General features: G+C 34.7%; 1 protein-coding gene across 6 annotated transcripts in view; it reads left to right on the plus strand.

Moving 5' to 3' along the window:
* Positions 1-20341, plus strand: part of SNX29 (sorting nexin 29) — a 144771-nt gene that overhangs the window by 100216 nt on the left and 24214 nt on the right. For 4 of the 6 annotated variants that reach the window (XR_012654569.1, XR_012654570.1, XM_075058763.1 and 1 more), the window contains one exon: positions 5452-5591. Coding sequence is in view for 3 of the 6 variants with exons in the window: in XM_075058763.1 (XP_074914864.1) it covers positions 5452-5591 (140 nt within the window). In the remaining 3 variants the exon portion in view is untranslated. Of the gene's footprint in view, positions 1-3300; positions 3418-5451; positions 5592-11252; positions 12501-20341 lie in introns of those variants that run through there. The other 2 variants (XR_012654571.1, XM_075058764.1) reach the window with 2 other exon arrangements.

Below are 20341 nucleotides of genomic sequence, written 5' to 3' on the forward strand. Positions count from 1 at the left end.
TAGTTTGTGCAGAAACAGTAGTAGCTTTATTTTTCAGAAAATATGCCTACAAATTGAAGGTGAATGCTGGTATGTTAAGTCACAATTAACAATTTGTGCACAATATAAATTTTCTCTGCATAAATTAGTGCTGATGTGGCCAAGATGCCCTACAGATGTATATCAGAGTCCCTATTTTTTATGTAACTGAGTCCCTTTCTATATAGTACCCTTTTTTTTGACAGGGAAAGAGAGATTCTTAATCAATTACGAAGGGCAATGGATTATGGTTGTAGGCAATGTATCCCTGCATGTACTAGTTCCTTTCCTATGTGCAGAATGCTTTTATGGATTGTTAATCAGGTGGTACTGAATATGTGAGGCTTTCTGTCTGGTCAGATTGGAGCTGCTTTTCAAGTACAATAAGGTAATTTCAGCATCATCACAAAGAGTGGTAGTAGCTGTCCATAAATAATCCCTCACACTAAGGATATATGTCTCCAAAGAGTTTATCTTTTGAATTGAAAAGAAATCTCAAATCTTGAAAGCAGAGCTCCTGCCTTCTTTGAATACTCTTTTGCCCCCTGTAGTGCCATGGGATCAGGGATTAGGTTTATCATGAATACAGTAGGAGATGTTTTACAAGTAATAGTTAAGAGTTAAATTTTTCAAGTTTGGTGTGATCACTCAGTCTACCACTGGACCCAGTTAGAAGAACTGAAAGGGCCAGCTAGCCTTGCCTTTTGGTCTTAAAGTTAGTAAGATTGTAGCCAATTGTTCAAATACCTTCATGGAAAGATTTGCAGAAACGGCTTGTAGGGCCTGACTCAGGAAAATGCTTAAAAACATGTGTTCCCAAATTGGTTATGGAAGAATCTAGTATGTTCTGTATAAAAATGGAGAAAAACTTAATATAGAACAGTCTGTTTTTTCTATAATAATTTCAAATTATATATAATTTGTGTCCTATAAACAGTAACAGCTCTTGAAAGTATAGGAACCAAATATGTATAATGCTGGTTTTAGTGCCATTTCTGGTATGTGCTTCTTGAAAAAAAGTCAGTGCCACAATTATTCAAAATTTATTTTTACAGCCAGATTTGAAAGAACTTACTGTTTTTTTTGTCCAGAGCTCCTGCTAGTGCTGTTTTTTTTTAAAAAAGCAACATATGTAATAAAGGCAGGTAAAATTCATAAAGCATTCCTGTAAATAAAAAGAGACATTTAAGAGGCAAAGAAAAGATCTTCCTTGTCATTTGGATCCCAACTGGTCAAATAACTGGCTTGATGATTCAAGATGCAAGTTCTTTTTTCTTGTTAGAGACAAGACCTGCTATTTATTTGTCTTACCCATTCCATTTCTTCTGTACATTTTTCTTACATGAATTTTGGAAAATACCTTTGATCTTTGTAATAATACCTATCCATATTTTTGAGAGCAGGTCTCCTTTTTCAACCATGTCAGCAGGATCTCTCTTCAATGAGATCTTGAAAGTGTGCATTTATTTAGTAATGTTACTTTATCTTCCCATATATGCATTTATTTTCCTAAAAATGAAACTATATAACCTTTAATACTGTGAAAATGTAAGGGTTTTTTGCAAAAGTGTATGTAGTTGTAATTTTAACAAAATTACTTTGTCCCCATAGTACATTCATATCAAGCATACATAAATCTGTTTCCTGTGTGAATAGATATGCAAGTGTAGATTTGTATTGACAGATACAGTCTCATACAGTCACCAAAAACATGTACTCAAAGTATGGGTTTTTTTCACTGATACAAATCCAAATCAAAACCTTTCCCTTTACTTTTTGCTTGTAAATAAAAATATCGTTTAGGAGTTAGAATATAAAATACTAACTAGATTTCAATTGTAGATAGTTGGGTCCAATGAAAAGAGGGTAACAGTTACCTCTTTAGAATTTCAGACTGAAAAAATTGGCCAGGCTTTGAACCAATTGTGGTTTTCCACTACCACTTATTCTATTTACTGTTTTGTGACAAAAACTCTTTATTACTGCAACAACTTGGCAGTAACAACTATGTGGTAAAATAATTTCTCTGAGCAGCCGACCTGCTGTTGCAAAATGCACATTTAATGATATAGATCTACAGCTGAATCATTTTGACCTTGGTTTACGTTACTTCTGGTAAGGACAATGGGCCTTAGTACATGGTACAGAATTTCACGATTGTGCTCAGTGTTTGTTTTAGAGATCAAATTTATATCAGGCTAAAAGAGCATTTTAAGTGTTTTCAGGTTGAGTTTAATTTCTGAGATGTTATGTATTTCACTTGAATAAATGGCAGAAAAATAGCTATATTATAAGCACTAATTTGATCAGCTGTAAACGGCAAAAATGCATTCCCTAAGCATGTTCTGGCAGTCTTAATTAGAAAACTCCTTTGTGTCATTATTGTCTGTAGTTAATGAGATTCTTTACAATGACATAAGGGATAGAAAGTACCTACATTCAGCATTTTGCTCCTGTGTTTATAACAAAGTGGTCCTGCCTGCGAAAGATGTATTTATTTAAATACATGTGCAGTACAGAAGTCATACTAAAAGAATGCAGCTTCTGCTTAAGAGAAAATTTTAACATAATTGAAATTATTTCACTGAATGTACTGTTGTTAAGGATTTGTGACCAAAAAAAAGTTAAGAACTGAAAAAGTGCTAATGAATGTGGTACTTGAAAAATGGAGATTTTCTTAGGGGCTTGAGAACATAACCGATAGAAGGGATGAAAGTAGAATCAAGGAAGTGTAGTGGGGGTGAGGCCAGTTCTTTGGAATGGCTCTAAGCTGAGGCTGTGTCTGTGCTGGGAGCCGGCTTGTAGACCAAAGCAATGCTCCTTCGTCCGTTGTATGCAGTCAAGTAGGACAGGGGGAGAGGACTACTACATAACTGAAATGGTCTCACATGCCAAACATCACCACTACTCATGTGGTTGAAGCTTTCAGAACCAAAGCTGTTCCACAACCTTTTTCTTCTTCTCTGAAATCTATGTGCCACACTTTCTTGTCTTCTGCCTCACACTGCTGGTGGTAGCAAATTACCATCCCTGCCAATGGGATGATGTGATACTTCAAACCCTTTGAGTGAAAAGATGGGAAGACAAGGCTGTTCCTTGAGCTAGTCAAAGAATCCAGTAGGAATAAAAGTCTTAGTGAAAAGAGGGAAAATAATAAAATTTATGTTAGTCAATTAGTTAATTCGTATTGCACTACACTATTATTTATTATTAGCATTCCATTTTATTTTAATATAATGTGTCGCCATGTATTAAAATTTTTGCTTTAACATTTCCCAACAGCTTGTATAGACTTCTGTTCCACACATTTGTCCAGACTTCGTCAGTGCAGCGGGGCAGGGAGCAAGCTGTTGCTCTGTTCTGTTTGAGTAGTAACTGTACTCAGTTGTGGAGTACTGGGTGAGTGACTCTGCAGAGTGGATTGCATGAAGTGTCAACAATGCAGCTTTGTTCTTTAATAAAGTATCAGTTTCCAAGAGTTTTCAAACTTCATTTCTTCGTTTTTTAGTAAATCAATTAACACTAGAATCACTTGCTATACAATTTGTGTGCGTAGTGTGTGTATGTTGCTAAAAAACAATGTGACTGATAAAGAAATGGCAAACCATATAATACATAGGTTTTTTATTTTCACACTGACCTTGATTATTACATGTGTTAATATAAAACTGGAATGTGAAGCAGGGCTGGACATCGGTGTAAGTTCATACCTAGAAAACAAAAAAAAATGCATCTGTATATATTTCGGAATTTTGTGAACTTAATTAAACAACACAAGCAGTGCCCAAGTTTTCGAAGCCTGTAAGTATGAATGTCTTCGACAATTATCATTGTTACGGTAATTACAATTACATGTTATTAAGTAATCACATACAAATAAAAGACAAGAGCATAAAAGACTTCCTTAAATTATAAAAAAATGAGGCTATTTTTAGTATACAGGATTATTTGCCAATATTTGCAAATGTTCCTTACTTAACATTTGTTGATATTTTTTTTTTAATTCTATGAATTTAAATTACTACTTTGAGAAACGTCATTCAGAATCTTTTATCATTTTCTTATGTCTCCTAAAAATATTGCTGTTCCTCGTAACTTTTCCTAATGAGAGATAAGAACAGAACAAAATGTTAATAAAGGTTCTAGGAACTCTACAGCAGTCCTGAATTTGAGGAAGCATCCCTGCTTTGACAATGAGTTAGTCTGGTTTACCTAAGGAAGGAATAATCTTCCGGTTTGCATCCCATGCATGGCAGCATGGCTTGAACCTTTTTAATACAGTGAATTTATTCAGTGTTGTCAAATGTATTTATGGTGTTTTGTTGGTGGGTTGTAATTTTTTTTGCAAGAAACAAGAATTTGTTTCAACTGCTTTTCTTACACAGATAAATAATACAGGTTGGATAAAATCTTATAGATAATAGTCTTCCTTTGAGAGCTGTAATTGTCTAATAATAGTTTTGGCTTAATGCCTAAAGAACATACTCTGACACTTAAACCAGGTGATCAGAATGCCTGCATTCCTGAGATACAGCATACTGGCTGTAGCTCAAACCAGCCAGCACCCAATTTCATTGTAAACCTATTATAGTTTTATGTTAGTTTGAAATGTGTAGACTTTATGTATAGGTCACTGTAACTGTGATCCCTCACAGGAAAAAGTTGAAGCTAGATGTAAGTTACAGGATGCATGGCCTTATGCTTGTTGTTAGACTTTTAATTTGTAAGTCCCTCAGCAGAATGTGGACTTTATAGAATTATTTTATTTATTGGGGCCAATATAGTATAAAATCCTGAGATCTAAAATACAATAGGAACTTCAGTAAAACGTTTTTTATGAGAGTTGTGATATAATCTTTCAAAAAGCAGTCTACTACGTGAAAGCTGAATCATAAAATAGTAATTTATTAACATAATAACAAAAAAGCTGGAGAAGTGTTAATCCATTCTGGAGTTTGTGTACCCAACGCCTGAAAAGTATGAATTGTGAAGAAATTGTGGGAATAAGTCAGTATTTCCTTCTGCAAAGACTGGTAATTCTGGATCTCAAAAAGAATTGCATAAATTGTTATGCCACTGCCTCTATGCCACTGTTATGCACTGCCTTTCTAAGATTGTAGTATATTTATGGAGATATGCTATTAGGAGAAGAATTCTGGTCCATAGAAGAGACATTCTGCCAAGGAGAGAATTCAGCATCCTGTCAGTGGATGTTTTTGTGAAACAGGTTTTTATTAGGTTGCATGATTTTCCTTCTCTCTAAGGTGGCTGGAGTCATGGGTTTTTTACATATTGCTAACACATTTCTATAGACATAATAAACATAGATCATCAAAAGATGAAATTTTATGCTTGTTAGGACTGTTTAGTTACATTATAGAACTGAAAAACGTATTCTTTGTGCCATTTATATTTTTTCCTTTCTATTTTTAGGATGCAAAGTTTGTAGAAGAGCGACGCAAGCAGCTACAAAATTACCTAAGAAACGTAATGAACAAAATTATTCAAACCGTGCCAGAATTCACAGCCAATCCCAAAAAAGAGACTCTTATTCAGCTGATGCCCTTTTTTGTGTAAGTATCTGTCAAATAGTCAAGAAAATATTAAGTTTTTTAATCACAATTTAATTTAAAATATAATGCCAGCATCTCCAAAATCTTTGAAACAGTGTTTTTTTAAAATAGAAGTCTCCTGTTCAAATTATAAGTGCTTTTGTTATATTTAAAGGAATATATGACATATATAGTAATTTTTGTTTATTTAAATGGTGAGTTTGAACAAAAATCACTGTGTAAAGCTTTCAAAAATATCTAAGTGACCTTAAAATCTTCATCCATGTGTACTCTTCAAACATTAGGTGTTTTCAATTTCTTTAATTTGGCCTTTTTCAGTTTTGTTTTGCTTTTGTTTGTGTGGGGTTTGTATTTTTGTTTTTAAATTTATTTTGGGGGTTGGAGGTGGAGCACTATTAGGGTACTTACTAACTAAATTATGAAGTCAAGCTGTTGAACTCTTTCTAGCTACATTTTGCAATCTGCTGATGCGTGTTCTGATCTCATTAATGTTAACGTTGAATATGTCCAGAAATAGTTTAACACAGTCATCTGTTAAGAATCTCAAAACAAACCTTTTGATATACAATCATACAAGGGATATCATCTGTTAAAATCTTTCCATTTTGCTGTAAGCATCGTTCTTAACAGTATTTGTAAATGATATCTAGAACTGTTTAAGAAATAATATTAATGAAAATTTGTTTTTTAAAGTGGTGTTAACTTATTTCTTTCACTAATAATTTCTCAGTATAATGGTTTTTCAGTACTACTTCTGTACAAATTATGTATAGATTGAACACACGTTCATAGTAAGCCATCATATTAAATTTGCTGTCCACAAGCCTCTGCACAGGGATTGCGCATCTCTGCCTGTGAATCCATGGATGGATCAATTTGCAGAATCAAGACCAATTTAAAATTCATATGTTTCAGTAGAAGCATGCATACTTAGCTGTACTATTTGCATGGTCTTCTGTAGGGTTTCAGATTTCCAAGTTGAAACTTTATTTCAAGAAAGCTGTATTTATTAGAAAATGTAATAGATAAACGGAAGAATGCCAAGATGTATTTTGTGGCATTCATGTTTTTTCAATTTCTCCTGGATTTGAAAAAGCAAAAATCAATTTGATGAGACATCTTGATGATGGTGATGTTATAAATGGCAAAATGATGTTTGTGGGGACAAACATCTTGAGAGACATACCTTTTTCTCCCTAAGAACCTATTTTGTAGAATTTGACTAAGGGCTGTAAAGATTGAAAAGGTTTCAAGTACTTTGAGTTGAGGGGCCCATACGTGGCTTTTTGTTAAGTCATTTTAAAGTAGTTGTCCTTCATGTTGTACTTCATTTTGTTTTTTTAAAGAAGAGAGGGGCAAATAAAAAATACATTTGCAATTGAATTTTCAACTCAAATAGTTTTTGCTCTTCCTGTCCCATTAAGTTTTATTTTTAAGATGGTTAAGTATAGCTGTGTGAAGTAGTGGACCGATAATTTCTTGACAACTTCATTTCATAACTTGCTGCTTTAAATGTAGAGCAGGAAAATAAATTCCGAACAGTGTGCTGTTTAAGATCCCCTCTTTTCATTGGATTGTTATAATTAATTAGCCTGAGTTCCACACAGACAACAGGTAATGCAGAATGACATCTGTAAGTCAAGGCTAGATAGTTTTTCTTCCTCAACCAGTTTGCTTATGAAAGAAATTAAATTTCAAGCTTTGTGGGATATAAGATATTTTAGTAAATGATGATTATGATTTCAGGTGTACATTGACTTGCTGTAGTAATTATCATTACCTCAACAGTGCAAGAGGTCATAAAGATAGCAACATGACTAATATTAAAATATGACAAAAGTGGAAAACAGTTTCAACCAGAAGCTATTAGATTAGGAAATACTGTGGATATTCCAGTTAGAAATATTAATTTGAAGCTTTGGCCTTAATTGATGGAGAAGATATTCTAGTAGCAGTTCATTACTTGAACTGTGATGCATTATTTACATGCTTTAACCAAAATTGTTTTGGTTTTAGTTTTTTATTTAATTTCAATTATTAGAATTTCACATATTTTTTTTAAAAAATCTATCAGTAATTGTACAATTCAACAGTGACCATACTGTGAGATAATAACTATAAGATTATACAATGATACTACTTTTCAGGTGTTTTTTTATATTAATACACTGTTGTTACAGAAATATTTTATTACAGTATCTTTTAGTCTACTTTGAGAAATGACATTTCAAGAATAGTTTATTTATAATCTCTTAGCCACTTATGTTAAAAACAGGAAAGGAAAACAAATTTCCCCTTATTCCTCAGCCCTAAACAATTAACTTGCTTTCTGATAGTTAATCTCATCTCTTCTATAAATGTGTAAATAGAATTTAGATCTCGTGTTTTTGTTTATTAAAAAAAGTGCCAGGTATGAGGACCTGCACAGGAAAAGATTCAAAATCACAACCCCACATAAAGGGTTCTACTGATGATGCACAAATCAGAATAAACACCATTTCCCTGTTCTGCTGTTGTAAAAAAAAAAAAAAAAACAAAAAACAAAAAAACAAACCAAACAGGAACTCCCAACCCTATTTCTTTTAATTAATGTAATGAGCTGAATGAGATGGATACAATTAATTTCACAGAAAGAGCAAAGTTTTATTGAGAAGGCAGCATATTTAAGTAACCTGTTTTCTCAATATGTGTACAATTTAGTATGTGGAACATTGTGATCCAAAATGAAGCAGTTATCTCTAAGGAAAGAAATTTGTTCAAGGAGATTTGCTCAAGGAAATTTGCCAACACCATTTTTCAACAATTTGTAAACACCAATATGATGCACTGCATTGATGCTAACATTTTCTGAGTATAGCGATAGGTTGCATAAAGACCATGTTTATTTTTAGAGGTTTTTTTGCATTTGGCAATTTCATTATTCTCAACACATCAGATGAAGCAATGGAATATAGCGGATTCAAGATTATTCTTTGATATCTGGACATTATGGCAAAAAGGTTCTGTTCATATATGTATCTGTGAATTATTTCCTTGGAACTTTTTCTCAAATAATAGAGGTATCAGCATTCTCTCTTAGCTAGAGTAGATAGTTCTTCATGAGAGTATTAGTGGGATTCTGGAAAAGCTTGGCTGTTGAGCAAAATAACTATATACCTCATCTACAGCAGACAAAGTGGATTTTTAATGCATTTGTCTACTGAGATATCAGACTCTTCCTCCGCAGCTAGAGCAGTAGTATTAGATTAATATAAAGATCTTTCAGACAATGATAGGAGTGCATTTTAGAAAGAATCATCATTCTAGGCTATCATTTGAATTCTCAATGTCCTTTATTTTCTGAGAGTCATGACCTGGCACTGCTGATGAGTAAGAGAAAGCATCTAAAAGAAAATGCACTTCTGTTCCACTTCATATTGCCAACATTTCCAGTATTGTCCTTCCTTAATGTATTTTGAGCTTCATCAACAGGAGGTCTTGAACGTGCTGTACTCTGTGAAATGTTTATTACGTTATTGAGTTGTAACCTTTGTACCGTACCTGCAATTCTTCTACTCTGTTAGGTTTTAATAATATTTTGGTCTAATAATATTTTAATATAAACAATATAATAGTTCTGATACAGGATAAACCATATAATAGTTCTGATATATTTCATTTGTGCTTTACAGCACAAATGTGTGTATAGTTGCTGATTACATCTTTATTAATGAAAGAGTTAGCAGTTACAAAACACTGAGATATTAGTCGTAGGACTGTGCTATAGAGAGTAGTGATACCTCAGTCTAGGAGATAAAATTACAGTCTTAAGATGGATAAAAAGTCTCTAGGGCATTAGATCTGTCTATTAGGAAGCAATGAAATATAAAATTAAAAAGAAATATCTGGTCTTAAAGAGTTTCTTCTCACTGCAAAATTAAATGACCACACTTCAGTGCGAAAATGGAGAATGCCGTAAAGATTATGTCTGATTAGGCATCCTGTAGATAGAAATTACAGGGTCAGTTTTATTTAATCACTTTTAAGATCTGATTTAGGTCCTAGAATATGATTATGGTGAATAGAAAATAAGATTAATACCTCTAAGACTGAATCCACTGATTATTAAATGCTGGAAGGAATGTTGCCAAAATTTTTTGTTGTGACGTTGTTCCTTTGGGGATTTCTCCCTTCCAAGTGCAGTGATTTCATACAATCAGGCACAGATCTCATGAGGCAAAACATTTTAATTGATTTGTATCAAATAGCCTGCCACTGTTATAAAGAAAGAAATAAATTTTATTTTTAAACTCAGATACAATTAACAGTTTGCAGTAAAATATTGTGAATCAGTTTGCTAGCATTTCTCTTCATTGTTGTATCAAATGCTAGTGGTTAATCATGGAAATGTAATTTGGTTTGATTCCTTATGCTGTGAACTGTCATTAATGTATTCTTTTTGTTGTCAATCTCTATAATTTGTAATCTCAGTTTGTATATTTTTCAATTTTAATGCTGTATTAGCTCAGTCACAGGTTTGGTCAAAGCTTCCCTTATAGTCCACTTTGATGTCTTAATGTAGAAAAGAGATTCTGGCTCTGCTAATTTGTCTGTTACATGCTGAATAACAAATTCTTTGTAATAATAAAATTGACATCACAGGTTAAATTTATCCAGTCCATGCAGAGCAAAACCTAAATCAAGAATTGGCATTGCTGAATTAGATTGCTACATCTGCTAGCTGGTGAAGGCCTGTCTGTTAATACTTAAATCAACATTTATTTGCACTCATGATTGGTACATTACAGATAAATAAAACTTGTTATAACAAGTATACTTGTGTTTTAATCACATTTTTATCAATCTATCCAAAAAATATCACATATGTTAGGTCTTTGTAAATACATACATAAGAACAGGAGGGATCTTTGGCAACAAGTATTGCAGTTCTTTGGACCATATAATTGAGTCTTCAATATAAACCATCATAATAGGTTATATGATTTCAAGTATATAAAAAGCTAAAAACTGTAAAAAGTTGTGAAAAGAAACAGTAAAATGTTGTGATGTTCCATTTTTCTATCTCTGTGGTTTCTGTATCAAATGTCCTCATTTTTTAGAATATAAAGATTTTCTTCCCATCATCCTCATAATGGGCACAAACTGAAATATAAGAAAAATAAGAAAAATCTTTTTTTGCTGTAAGGGTGATGGAACACTCTAACAGGTTGCCCAGAGGTTGTTGACACTCCATCCTTGGAGATATTGAAGACTTGACAGGACACAGTCCTGGGCAACCTTGTGCAGGGGGATCGGCTAGGTGATCTCCAGAGGTGCCTTCCAATCTCAAATAGTCTATAGATCTACGATCCCCAAAACCTCAACCTGCAATTTTAACCTGAGTTACCCCACACAAAGAAGTGTTAGCTAAATATACAGCTGGTCAAATAGATGTTATATGTGAACAAAAAAATCCTAAACAGTGTGAAACTACTAAAACATGTACTTTGCTTTGTAGCTATGCAATGCTATTCAAATAAGAATACTGCCACTTTATTGACTCTTTTGCTTTGGCAACACAAACATTTGGATTAAAATATATGCAAGAATGGTATAAACAGAACTTTGTGACTGTTTTCACAGATTACTGCACTGAGTATTTTTTTTAATCTTGTTTTCTAGGCCACAGCTACATGTTACAACAGTTTCTAGATAAGTTAATTATATGTTCTGCTGAGCTGCAGAGCTGGACATTTGTTCTCTTGTGGTAGTTGCTCAAACGTACGCTTTAAAGAAAGCAGAGAATCTGTTCAGTAAATCATCAGAAAAAAGGCTAGAGCAGATTCTGAGAAACTGTTGTCTGCAGGATGTGTTTGAACACCAGAGGAGTCATCACTTCTCCATGATGATAAGAGGATTGTAATGTTCAAAAAATATGTTGTCTTCATTTCACTGGATGACATTACTGGCAACGTATTTGATAGCAAAAGTTGTGGTTTTCAGGTGTTTTGTGTCAGTTGTCTTTAAGTCACCAAGTAAAATTGTAGTAAAAAAATTCACTGTTTCTACCTCTCTCTCTCTTTTTGTAAATGCTTCCTCCCTCCTGGGAGGTAAAGTTATAAGAAGCCTGGTAGAGAGATACAGGTACCAACTGACAGGCAAGCTCAGTAACAACCAATCAGCCACTCAAAAAAAATATGTTGCACTGGAAATATTCCTTTAAGATTTATTTAGCACTAACCAGTGTGTAAAGCCAAGTATCTGGTTTTGGTCTTGCACACCACAAAGTTAAATAATGTGGAAGAATAGGTGTTTGTTCTTAGTGGGTTGAAGAATTTTGGTTTGGTTTGGATTTTGGGGTTTTTCTTTTCACCTCTATTTCAGTTGCAATTGTCAGTGTGTCACTGAGAACATTTAAATGTGTATATTAAAGGTATGAGAGGTAAAAAGAATGTTAACTTCTATAGAATACCATTGCTAGTATTAAAATGTTGCTTTCAGGCATAAATGAAATAAATCTTTTAAGAAAATTACTGTGAGGTTCCTATGGATGTTGTCTCTCTGAATTAATTTTAAAGAAATTGAAAATTGACACTTTCAAAGTTACTTTCAAAATATTTTAGAGGATAAAAACATTTGCTCAACTGCAAACTAGTCTAAGTAACTTTATCAGTTGTATTTCATTCAATAGCTTCATCTCTCAACAAGGGACAGTTTACTATACAGCAGATATGGGCACTGTTTTAGTATAAAGAATGAACTAAAACCTTTTCACAGAAACATTTATGGAATATTATTTTAAATAAGATCTTTGAATACATAGCCATTAATATATTCACATATAAAGGTAGAGGAGAAAAACATTTTAAAACAGTGCTTTTACTAAGTGTTCTTGACCAGTGAGAGTATTGAGATGAGGTTTTCATGAACTAATCAAAATTCTAAAGGAAATGTAGGTTTATAAATTTCTGCGTTTGCAGGACTTTAAATCTCAGTCTCAAATGAGGTGAAAAATGTTTTTGTAATCTTATTCTGCTCATGTCCTTTTCTAATGTTCTCTGCCTCATTTTATGATTTGTAAGAAATCTGCTTTATAGGTACAGAGAGTTTTCTAAAATATTCTAATCATTTCATCCCTTTAGGACTTGCTTAGCTGGACTGATAGTACTGTATTTATAGCAGCAGTATAGCTATTATTTAACTAGTCATTCTGGATGAAAAGCTACAAAAGATGATTCTATGAAAAAGCAAAATAATTCTAAAGTATGTTTCTCTAGCATATAAACAAAATAGCAGTAATGATAGTTAATACAGAATTTATGCGTTGAATTGGGAATTCCTCCTTTTATTTGAATTCCATACTATCTATATATAACATAAATAAGCAAAAGCCTACACACATACATATATACATCTATATCAACCCAGAAGTGAATGTTTTTGTTTTTATAATTTTATTCTGCAGAAGAAGTTAGCTTGGAATATTTTCAGGTATTGATATAATTATTTATACATGAGTGCTGAATAGTCATTGAGATTACTCCTTTGACATCCATGTAGTTAGGGTATGGTTATATATTTAGTTAATTAGGCATTGCATCAGTTACATATGTGTTTTGGGAAACACTAGTAACAAGATTTTTATACTGTATTTTTGTTTTGCCCATTCTATAACACGTTGGGTCTGCAGTTGCAGCGCAGAAGTTCTTGGGCCAAATGGAAATGAGACAGCAAAATTGTCCTGTCCATGCAGTTTGCGGTGTATGTGGTGCCAGTATGCAGCTGTTAGTGCATCATCAGATAAACAATAAGATTAAAAGCAAACAAACAAGCAATCCCAGAAATACTGCAAAACAATGTCATTGTGAAGTAAGGAAGTTTAAAATGCAATTTTCAATAGATTAATTTCTCAAAAAATGAGTTGGTGATGGCATGACGCTTCTTAAAGCTATTAGTGTACATACCTGTGCCTTCTAATAGAATAAATTACAGTATTCAGCTAATGCATTCTAAAGTATTGTGGCTACTGGCCAGATTTTTACCTGATTGCATGATTTGAAGTGGCAGCTTGTGTTATCAACTTGGCACTGAATGACTTCAGTATCTAACAGATCATACTTACGTTCTGAAACAGTAAGCAAGCACTCTGAAAAAGAGGAATATCATTTATATGAACAAACTTGGAATGGCATTTGCTTAAATATGTGACTTTTAATTAGTAAAGCACCTCCTAATGCCTGAAACATGCTAATGAAACTAATTTATTGCTGTGCTAATTGATTGATCTACTTATAAAACTATGTAGAGACATTACACAATATTTATCTTTCAATATAACTGTGTTGCCAAGCATTGATGATTGTTGAAGTAAAAATATCTTAGATCTCTAAAATTTGATTAGCATGTTCAGATAATGCAGGAGGTTCCATTGCAAAAACGAACTATTCTTCTGTGGAATTTTTGCTGATGATAGAATTAAAATATTTGAATTGGAGTGGATTGTTCTTAACAAACATGTAGTTGTCTCACTGTTATTCTTGGTTACTGTGTTCTTCACTTTGTAACTGACAGTTTTGTTTTTAGTCTCTCATAACCTATGAGGCTTGACATCAGACTTAAAAAAAGCATCATGCCTGTTTTGATCTAACTGAAATGTGAAGAAGTAGGGCAAAAATTGTTTGGTCAAAGTATATGAGAATTCATACTTTCATGTCTTTTCCTTCTGCAAGAATTGTATTATGATGTTACATTATCTTTTATTTTGTGTTTTGGCACATATCAACATTGAAGACGTGTATTACATGGCATTCTACAAATGTATTAAATTTTCCTTTTCCTGCTCTGAGTAGTTGAGAGGGTTTATGAATGTTAGAGGAAAACGAGGAAGGAAAAAAATATATCAGGAGGAGTAGAAGCAGTGATAAAGAGGGCAAGAATAAGCAGGAAGAGAGACACACAGGGTGCTGAATGTTAAAAGGAAAATGGGTTGAATGTAGTAAGGAAGTGCAGAGAAATATGGATACTTGAGGCTTACTAGAAGCATTTGGCTTTATAAAGCTAGTTTTATCTAAACAAATGAAGATGATGTTACAGGTGCAGTTTTTGATTTTACAAGTGATCTATCTGGGATTTGACAGGTTATCTGTGAAATAATTAAAACTTTGATCCTGGCTTTAAAGTATAGCACACTAAAAACTTGAATAGTCATTGGAAAAGTGTATCAAATCTGTCAGATGGCATTTGTTGCAACTCTGCTGCTCCTTTCCATGTGGTAGAGAGGTGTCCTGCATCATCCTATTTTGTTCAGACCTAAGGTTTGCAGATTTACTTCTTACTTTATTACCAGTGGTTAGTCTTTTTGAATGGTCTGAATAAATGCTGAAATCTGTAAATTGAGCTAGGAAAAGACAGTTACCTGTGGAAGATGATTACCTCCATAATGCAAACTACAGCTTAGTTTTATACTATTGTGTGTGAAAGACATCGCAGGAGAGCTAAGGAAGCTGTGTTTAACTTGAGTACATAATTGACCAAATCTTAGTTTATCTTTGAGGATTTTTCTGGCACACTTATGTCAATTAAGAGTGTGTGTATGGAAAAACACTCCCTTGAAATACTTATGGAAGATGCCACCTATGCTGGGAAGGATATTGTATCTGTACTAGCAAGAAATCTTATTTGCTGTTCTCTCTTTTGATCCCAAGGGGTAGTCTGCAGTACAGAGATGCTATTAAAAGTATTGTAGAGAGAAAAGCTCCTCAACCTGATTTGTGATCATAGCAATGATGTATCCAAATTTGTGTTCATGTTCCCTGTGTTCCTTTCCTCCTCTGCCCTGCCTATAGTGTGGTATTCTCTATTTCATGTTTGACAGAATTGACGTCTTCCCCATCAATGTTTTTTCAATCTGTGATTTTCTTTTGATAACCATTCTGAGTTAATATATACACATTCCAGCCAAAGAGTTTTCAGTCCGTGATGTCCTAATTTCAGGATAGTTATCAGAGCAATACTATTAGCAGCATTCACAGTCTTCAGACAGTTGCTGTAGATGCAGATATATTCCAGATACCCATCAGCACTCAAGATACCTGCTGACTTCAACTCGGTTCTGCTGTTAGTAGTTTTACAGAAGTTAGCGGTCAAGTAACTACTCACTAGAGCTTCAATGACAATTCTTAATCAGGAAGAATATTATGCATACTTCCTAACTTTATATGCCTCCTGTAAATCATTATCGAGATCTGCTTTGCATACTAATATTGTAATCCTTTACATATCAGATCAAAATTTGAGCAAGGTGAAAATTTGGAGTCAGAATATATGTTTTGCTATTTTTAAAACCATTTTTGTAGTTGTAAATCTTTTTCTCTGTTGTTAAAGTAAAAAGGACTAGAAACTCTGTTCAGTTTTCTTAGTTCTTTATTCTTCTTAGCTGCATTTCTATAGGTTGTATTTCTTTTTTTCCAGCAGTTGGTCTTAAGAGAAATTTGCCAGCAGTGCCCAATGTAAATAGGTTTTATTCAGGTGAAAGAATCTGTTTATGTGCATATCTCTGACTCCTGCCTGCCTGTTTTCTTGCTCTTGCTCACGCTTTCTTGCTCTCACTTGCATTTTCTCAGTCTTTCACTTCTAAGGCAGTACTGAGCCAGAAGTGTTTCAGTATAAGTACAACTGAAAACATGTTCTCCTGCAGATTATGGGTGATAGTGGAAGTATTACAGAAACACATCTTTCGCAGCTAAGTGTTTTAAGATTAAAGAATCTGTAAAAGTGCGACTTAACAGAATTCAATGGCAAGGTTCACTCTATTACTTACTACATGGGAGAAACATACAAAGGAAGAATGAGTTAGAATTGATTTAGGATGGTTTGCACAGAGATCGGAGATGCAAAAAGGTAAGAGAGACCCTCCCGTTGAGTCACAACGTTCAGAATGGACCCCCTTGCTTTCTAAACTCCTGATGGAGCTTAGGTGCGGCTAGATGCAAACTTAGTCTCAGACCTGGTCAATGATTTATGGCAAAGGGATTCAAAGCGTAAGGAAAACCTCCCATTGAGTCACGAGGTTCAGAATGGATCCCTTTGCTTTCTAAACTGCTTCTCAGAGAGGAGTCTAGGTGTGGCTGGATCCAATCTTAGTCCCAGGCTTGGTCAAAGGTTTATGGCTAAGGGAATTACATGTGCACAATCAATCCTTTGTATCACTCAGGATTTCAAAGTTTAGCATGCTCCTAGTCACTTACCGATCCATCCAGGCATCTGGTGGTAGTTTGCTCCAAAGTTTGAGCCCTCAGTTTCCTGAAACACTCTCAGGCATTGAGTCATAAAAATAAATAATTTAATAGGGTGGTACAGCAGCAGGGTCAGCTCGAGTGGGGTGCCTCCAGGGAGGTACCGATGGAAGGAAGGGGTGAAGGAGAAGAAGAGGAAGGAAGGACCAGAAAAAAGAAGTCCCTGGGCAATTAAACCCCTACAGACTATTCACCCACCCCTCTCGCACTCTTCACACTCTCTTTGCACATCTTCCACACGCCCTTTGGACCAATAGTGATTCTGGTCTGACACCTTCTGACTCCTTATTGGATTCCTTCACTGTCTCCAAACAGGCTATCATCTCCTGGAGTTGCAGGGGCTGTTGAGGGTTGTAGCCTTGAAGCCTCATTATCTCCTGATTTATGCTGGCTCTGGAGACCCCTGTTTTGACTAAGTAGGTACACTTTCAGTAAATCTAAGTGAAAGTTTACAGCTTGTGGCCTAAGGCTTCAGCAAATCTAGCTACTTGTACCAAGTAAGTAAAGCTAAGTAAATAGCATACTAAATCACACAACTTTATAACTCCAAGTGATTCATTCTATTTAAAACTTATTTAAGCTAAACAACTAATATCTCTTAATACTGAGATGTGTCCCTGCTCAAGGGGAGAGTGGCCTGGCATGCAGTCCAGTTGCCGTCCAGGGAAAATTCAAATTGGGCTAATCCAATGATCTGTCATTGGTAAGAGATCTCGTTGCTGGAGATCACTGCCATGCGGCCACGCTGCCTAGCAGGGAGAGCTCAGAGGAGGCTCACTTAGGCTGTCATATCTGTGGGATAAAGTGGTTGGCTCATAGTCAGATAGCATACAGTGGGAGAGGTATGCACAAGACTCCTTGTACCCCCAACTTCCACTCTGTCGTTCTGCTCCTTTGTGGGTTTCCTAGAGGAGTTCTTGGCCCAGCCATGGCTCAGGCCTTTACCTCCTTTGGAGCCCGTACCAAACTGCTGCTGGTTTGCTTCAGGGGGCAGTCAAGCGCAATCGACACAACATCCTTCTAAACTCACCCTAATGAAACACCTCAGTGTTGTATTGTTCCGGGACTAAGACACCTCAAAGAAAAGGCATTTGTCATTTGTTTGCTTTGGTGTGATGTTCAGTAAAACTGGTATGTCGTGCAGCAACTCCATAATACTGAAGGGGTTTATGTATTGTGTTTATTGCCTCATTATTGAGTCTTGGCATTAAAAAAACCAAAAATCAACTTCACTTTCAAATGGTATGACTCCTACACCGATTACCATCTCAATGAAGACAGTGAGACTTGCTCTGCAAAGTTAATTGCTACTAATTGTTCAACAGGCCTCACAAATAGGTATTTATGAGCATATTTCCATCAAGTAGATTTTTGTCATGCTTCTGCATATTCAAAGTGACCTTTACAATGCTTATGAGAAGAATAATTTAGTGTATACTGTACGGGAATTGAATACTCTCCAGTCACCATTGGAAGCATTTGAGGGCTTGTGATATTTTATGTTTGCCTCAGAATAAACTCTTGGTTAATGCTGCCTGAGAAAATAATGATGTAAAAACAGGCAATACTGTTATTTTGTGTCTAAAACTGTTGAAACAAATGAGGGAGAGGATATGATATGGTATTTTTTTTACACGTGTGGAAATGTACAAGAAATGTTCTCCATTGCATGGTTTAGAAGAATGGGCCAAAATTTTAAAGCAAGTAGATTGACAGTAACAGTCAAGAAGCACTTTATATGTTGCTGTTTGTAGCTAATCAGTATATATTGGCTTCCTCCACAAAAAAATACTTATAAAGCTCTGAAACAAATGGAGATTATGTCGAACAAAGCCATGTTCAATGTTAGAGCAAACGTCAGCACTGTACAAAACAAGCTTTCAACTGTGCTGTGCATTTTCTGATGGGTCTATTTCCATCTGTCTTTTGCAAATAGTAAAAATGGCTCTAAGAGTTAGTGAAAATGCCAGGTTGCCTACCATGAAAATATGAAATCATCAATTTACTTAATATTTTTTCATTTAACACCTTTATAACACGCAGAAATAGTTTAAGGTCACTTCAAGTTCCTTTTAGTACTCTTGATTATGCCTGGTTACCAGTTTGTATAAGGCAATTGTTTTGCATAACCATTTTTCTTAGTCTAGCCAGCTTGGTTCAAGATGGGATGCTGGTCAGTTTAACTAAGGAATTGGTGGGATCTAGATGCTTTTGAATGTTTTTTTTTTAATTGGGCCTCAGGAATTGTATCACCACTTTCTGTGATTTTCCCTCCCAGTTAACAACAGGCTTAGTAATGAAAGATCATTTTGAAAGAAGAGTTGTCATTCACAGTAGCATTTACTTCTTCCTTTTCATCTTGCTCTTTTACTGCTTGCTAATAAACTCAGCAAGTCTTTAGCAAGAGTCAGGTTTTCTAAACTGCAGTTTATGTCCCTAACATGCTTAACTTGTAGCAGTGCAAGAAAAGGTTAAGATTTTTCTCATGAAAGAACACACAGCCAGTTAAAGTTTTGTGTCATTACAGCAGTGAGCCTGTTTCCTTGGTAACAAGCAAGTCACGTGCACTCCCTTGTTAAAAAGTGAACTCTTTACATATTCAGGCATTTCTATACTGCAGCAGGTGTTTCTGAAATTGGTAGCAAAGAGTGGGCTCTAGAGCCAGTAAAGGAAATTCCAATTTTGAGTCTGGGCAAAATAGGGAGAATGCATTTGTAATTCTCTAGTTTACTTTGCAAGCAATGTAAAATTAAACCAGAGAAGAGATTTGCAAGAATATAACTTTAATCTGTTTTTCTCTCTTGCAGTTCTCAGCTCTGATTTTAAATTCACATTTCTGTCAATGAGGTAGTAATATAACAAGTTGTAATGCTGAGTACTCAAAAGTACAGGTTAGCTTACATCAATAAAGTCAAATCTTTAATACATTTCAGAATTAAATCAAAACAGCTGAGATTGTAAATTAACTTGAATAAAACCAAGTTAGTTGGAAGACTGATGCATTTGAGCACCAGTTCTGGATATCCAGCAATGAGTAGTCACAGATAGGAAAAACATTGTGGAATAGGAAAGGATTTGTTTGTGTCTCACTTCTACAAGTGAATGTGACTCGCAAGACTCTCCACCGCCTTGCCTGTGTTTGAAAATTCTTGTTTCTGTGGCTTGTATCTGTTTTTGAGAAAGAGGTTTCTTTCTGCTTCCTGTGCTTGGAAAGTTTAGTCCTTCCTTGAAGGTCAGATTGGGTTTTTTCCTCAGCTCTAGTGGCAGCAGTGACAAAGGAGCCCCTCTCCGTTGAAGTCCAGTTGTAAAAAACTCAATTAGCTATCCATTTTCTCTGCTGGGATTTTTACAGCAAACACTAGCCTGGTAACTGAAAATAATGCTGCTTAAGACTATAAATTGTAAAATGCAGGATGTGACTGCCATCCATTCCCAAATATATCTAACACAGATATGAAGTCAATTTGTAGAGCAAGA

Source organism: Buteo buteo, chromosome 27 (assembly GCF_964188355.1).
Source record: "Buteo buteo chromosome 27, bButBut1.hap1.1, whole genome shotgun sequence".
NCBI lineage: Eukaryota > Metazoa > Chordata > Aves > Accipitriformes > Accipitridae > Buteo > Buteo buteo.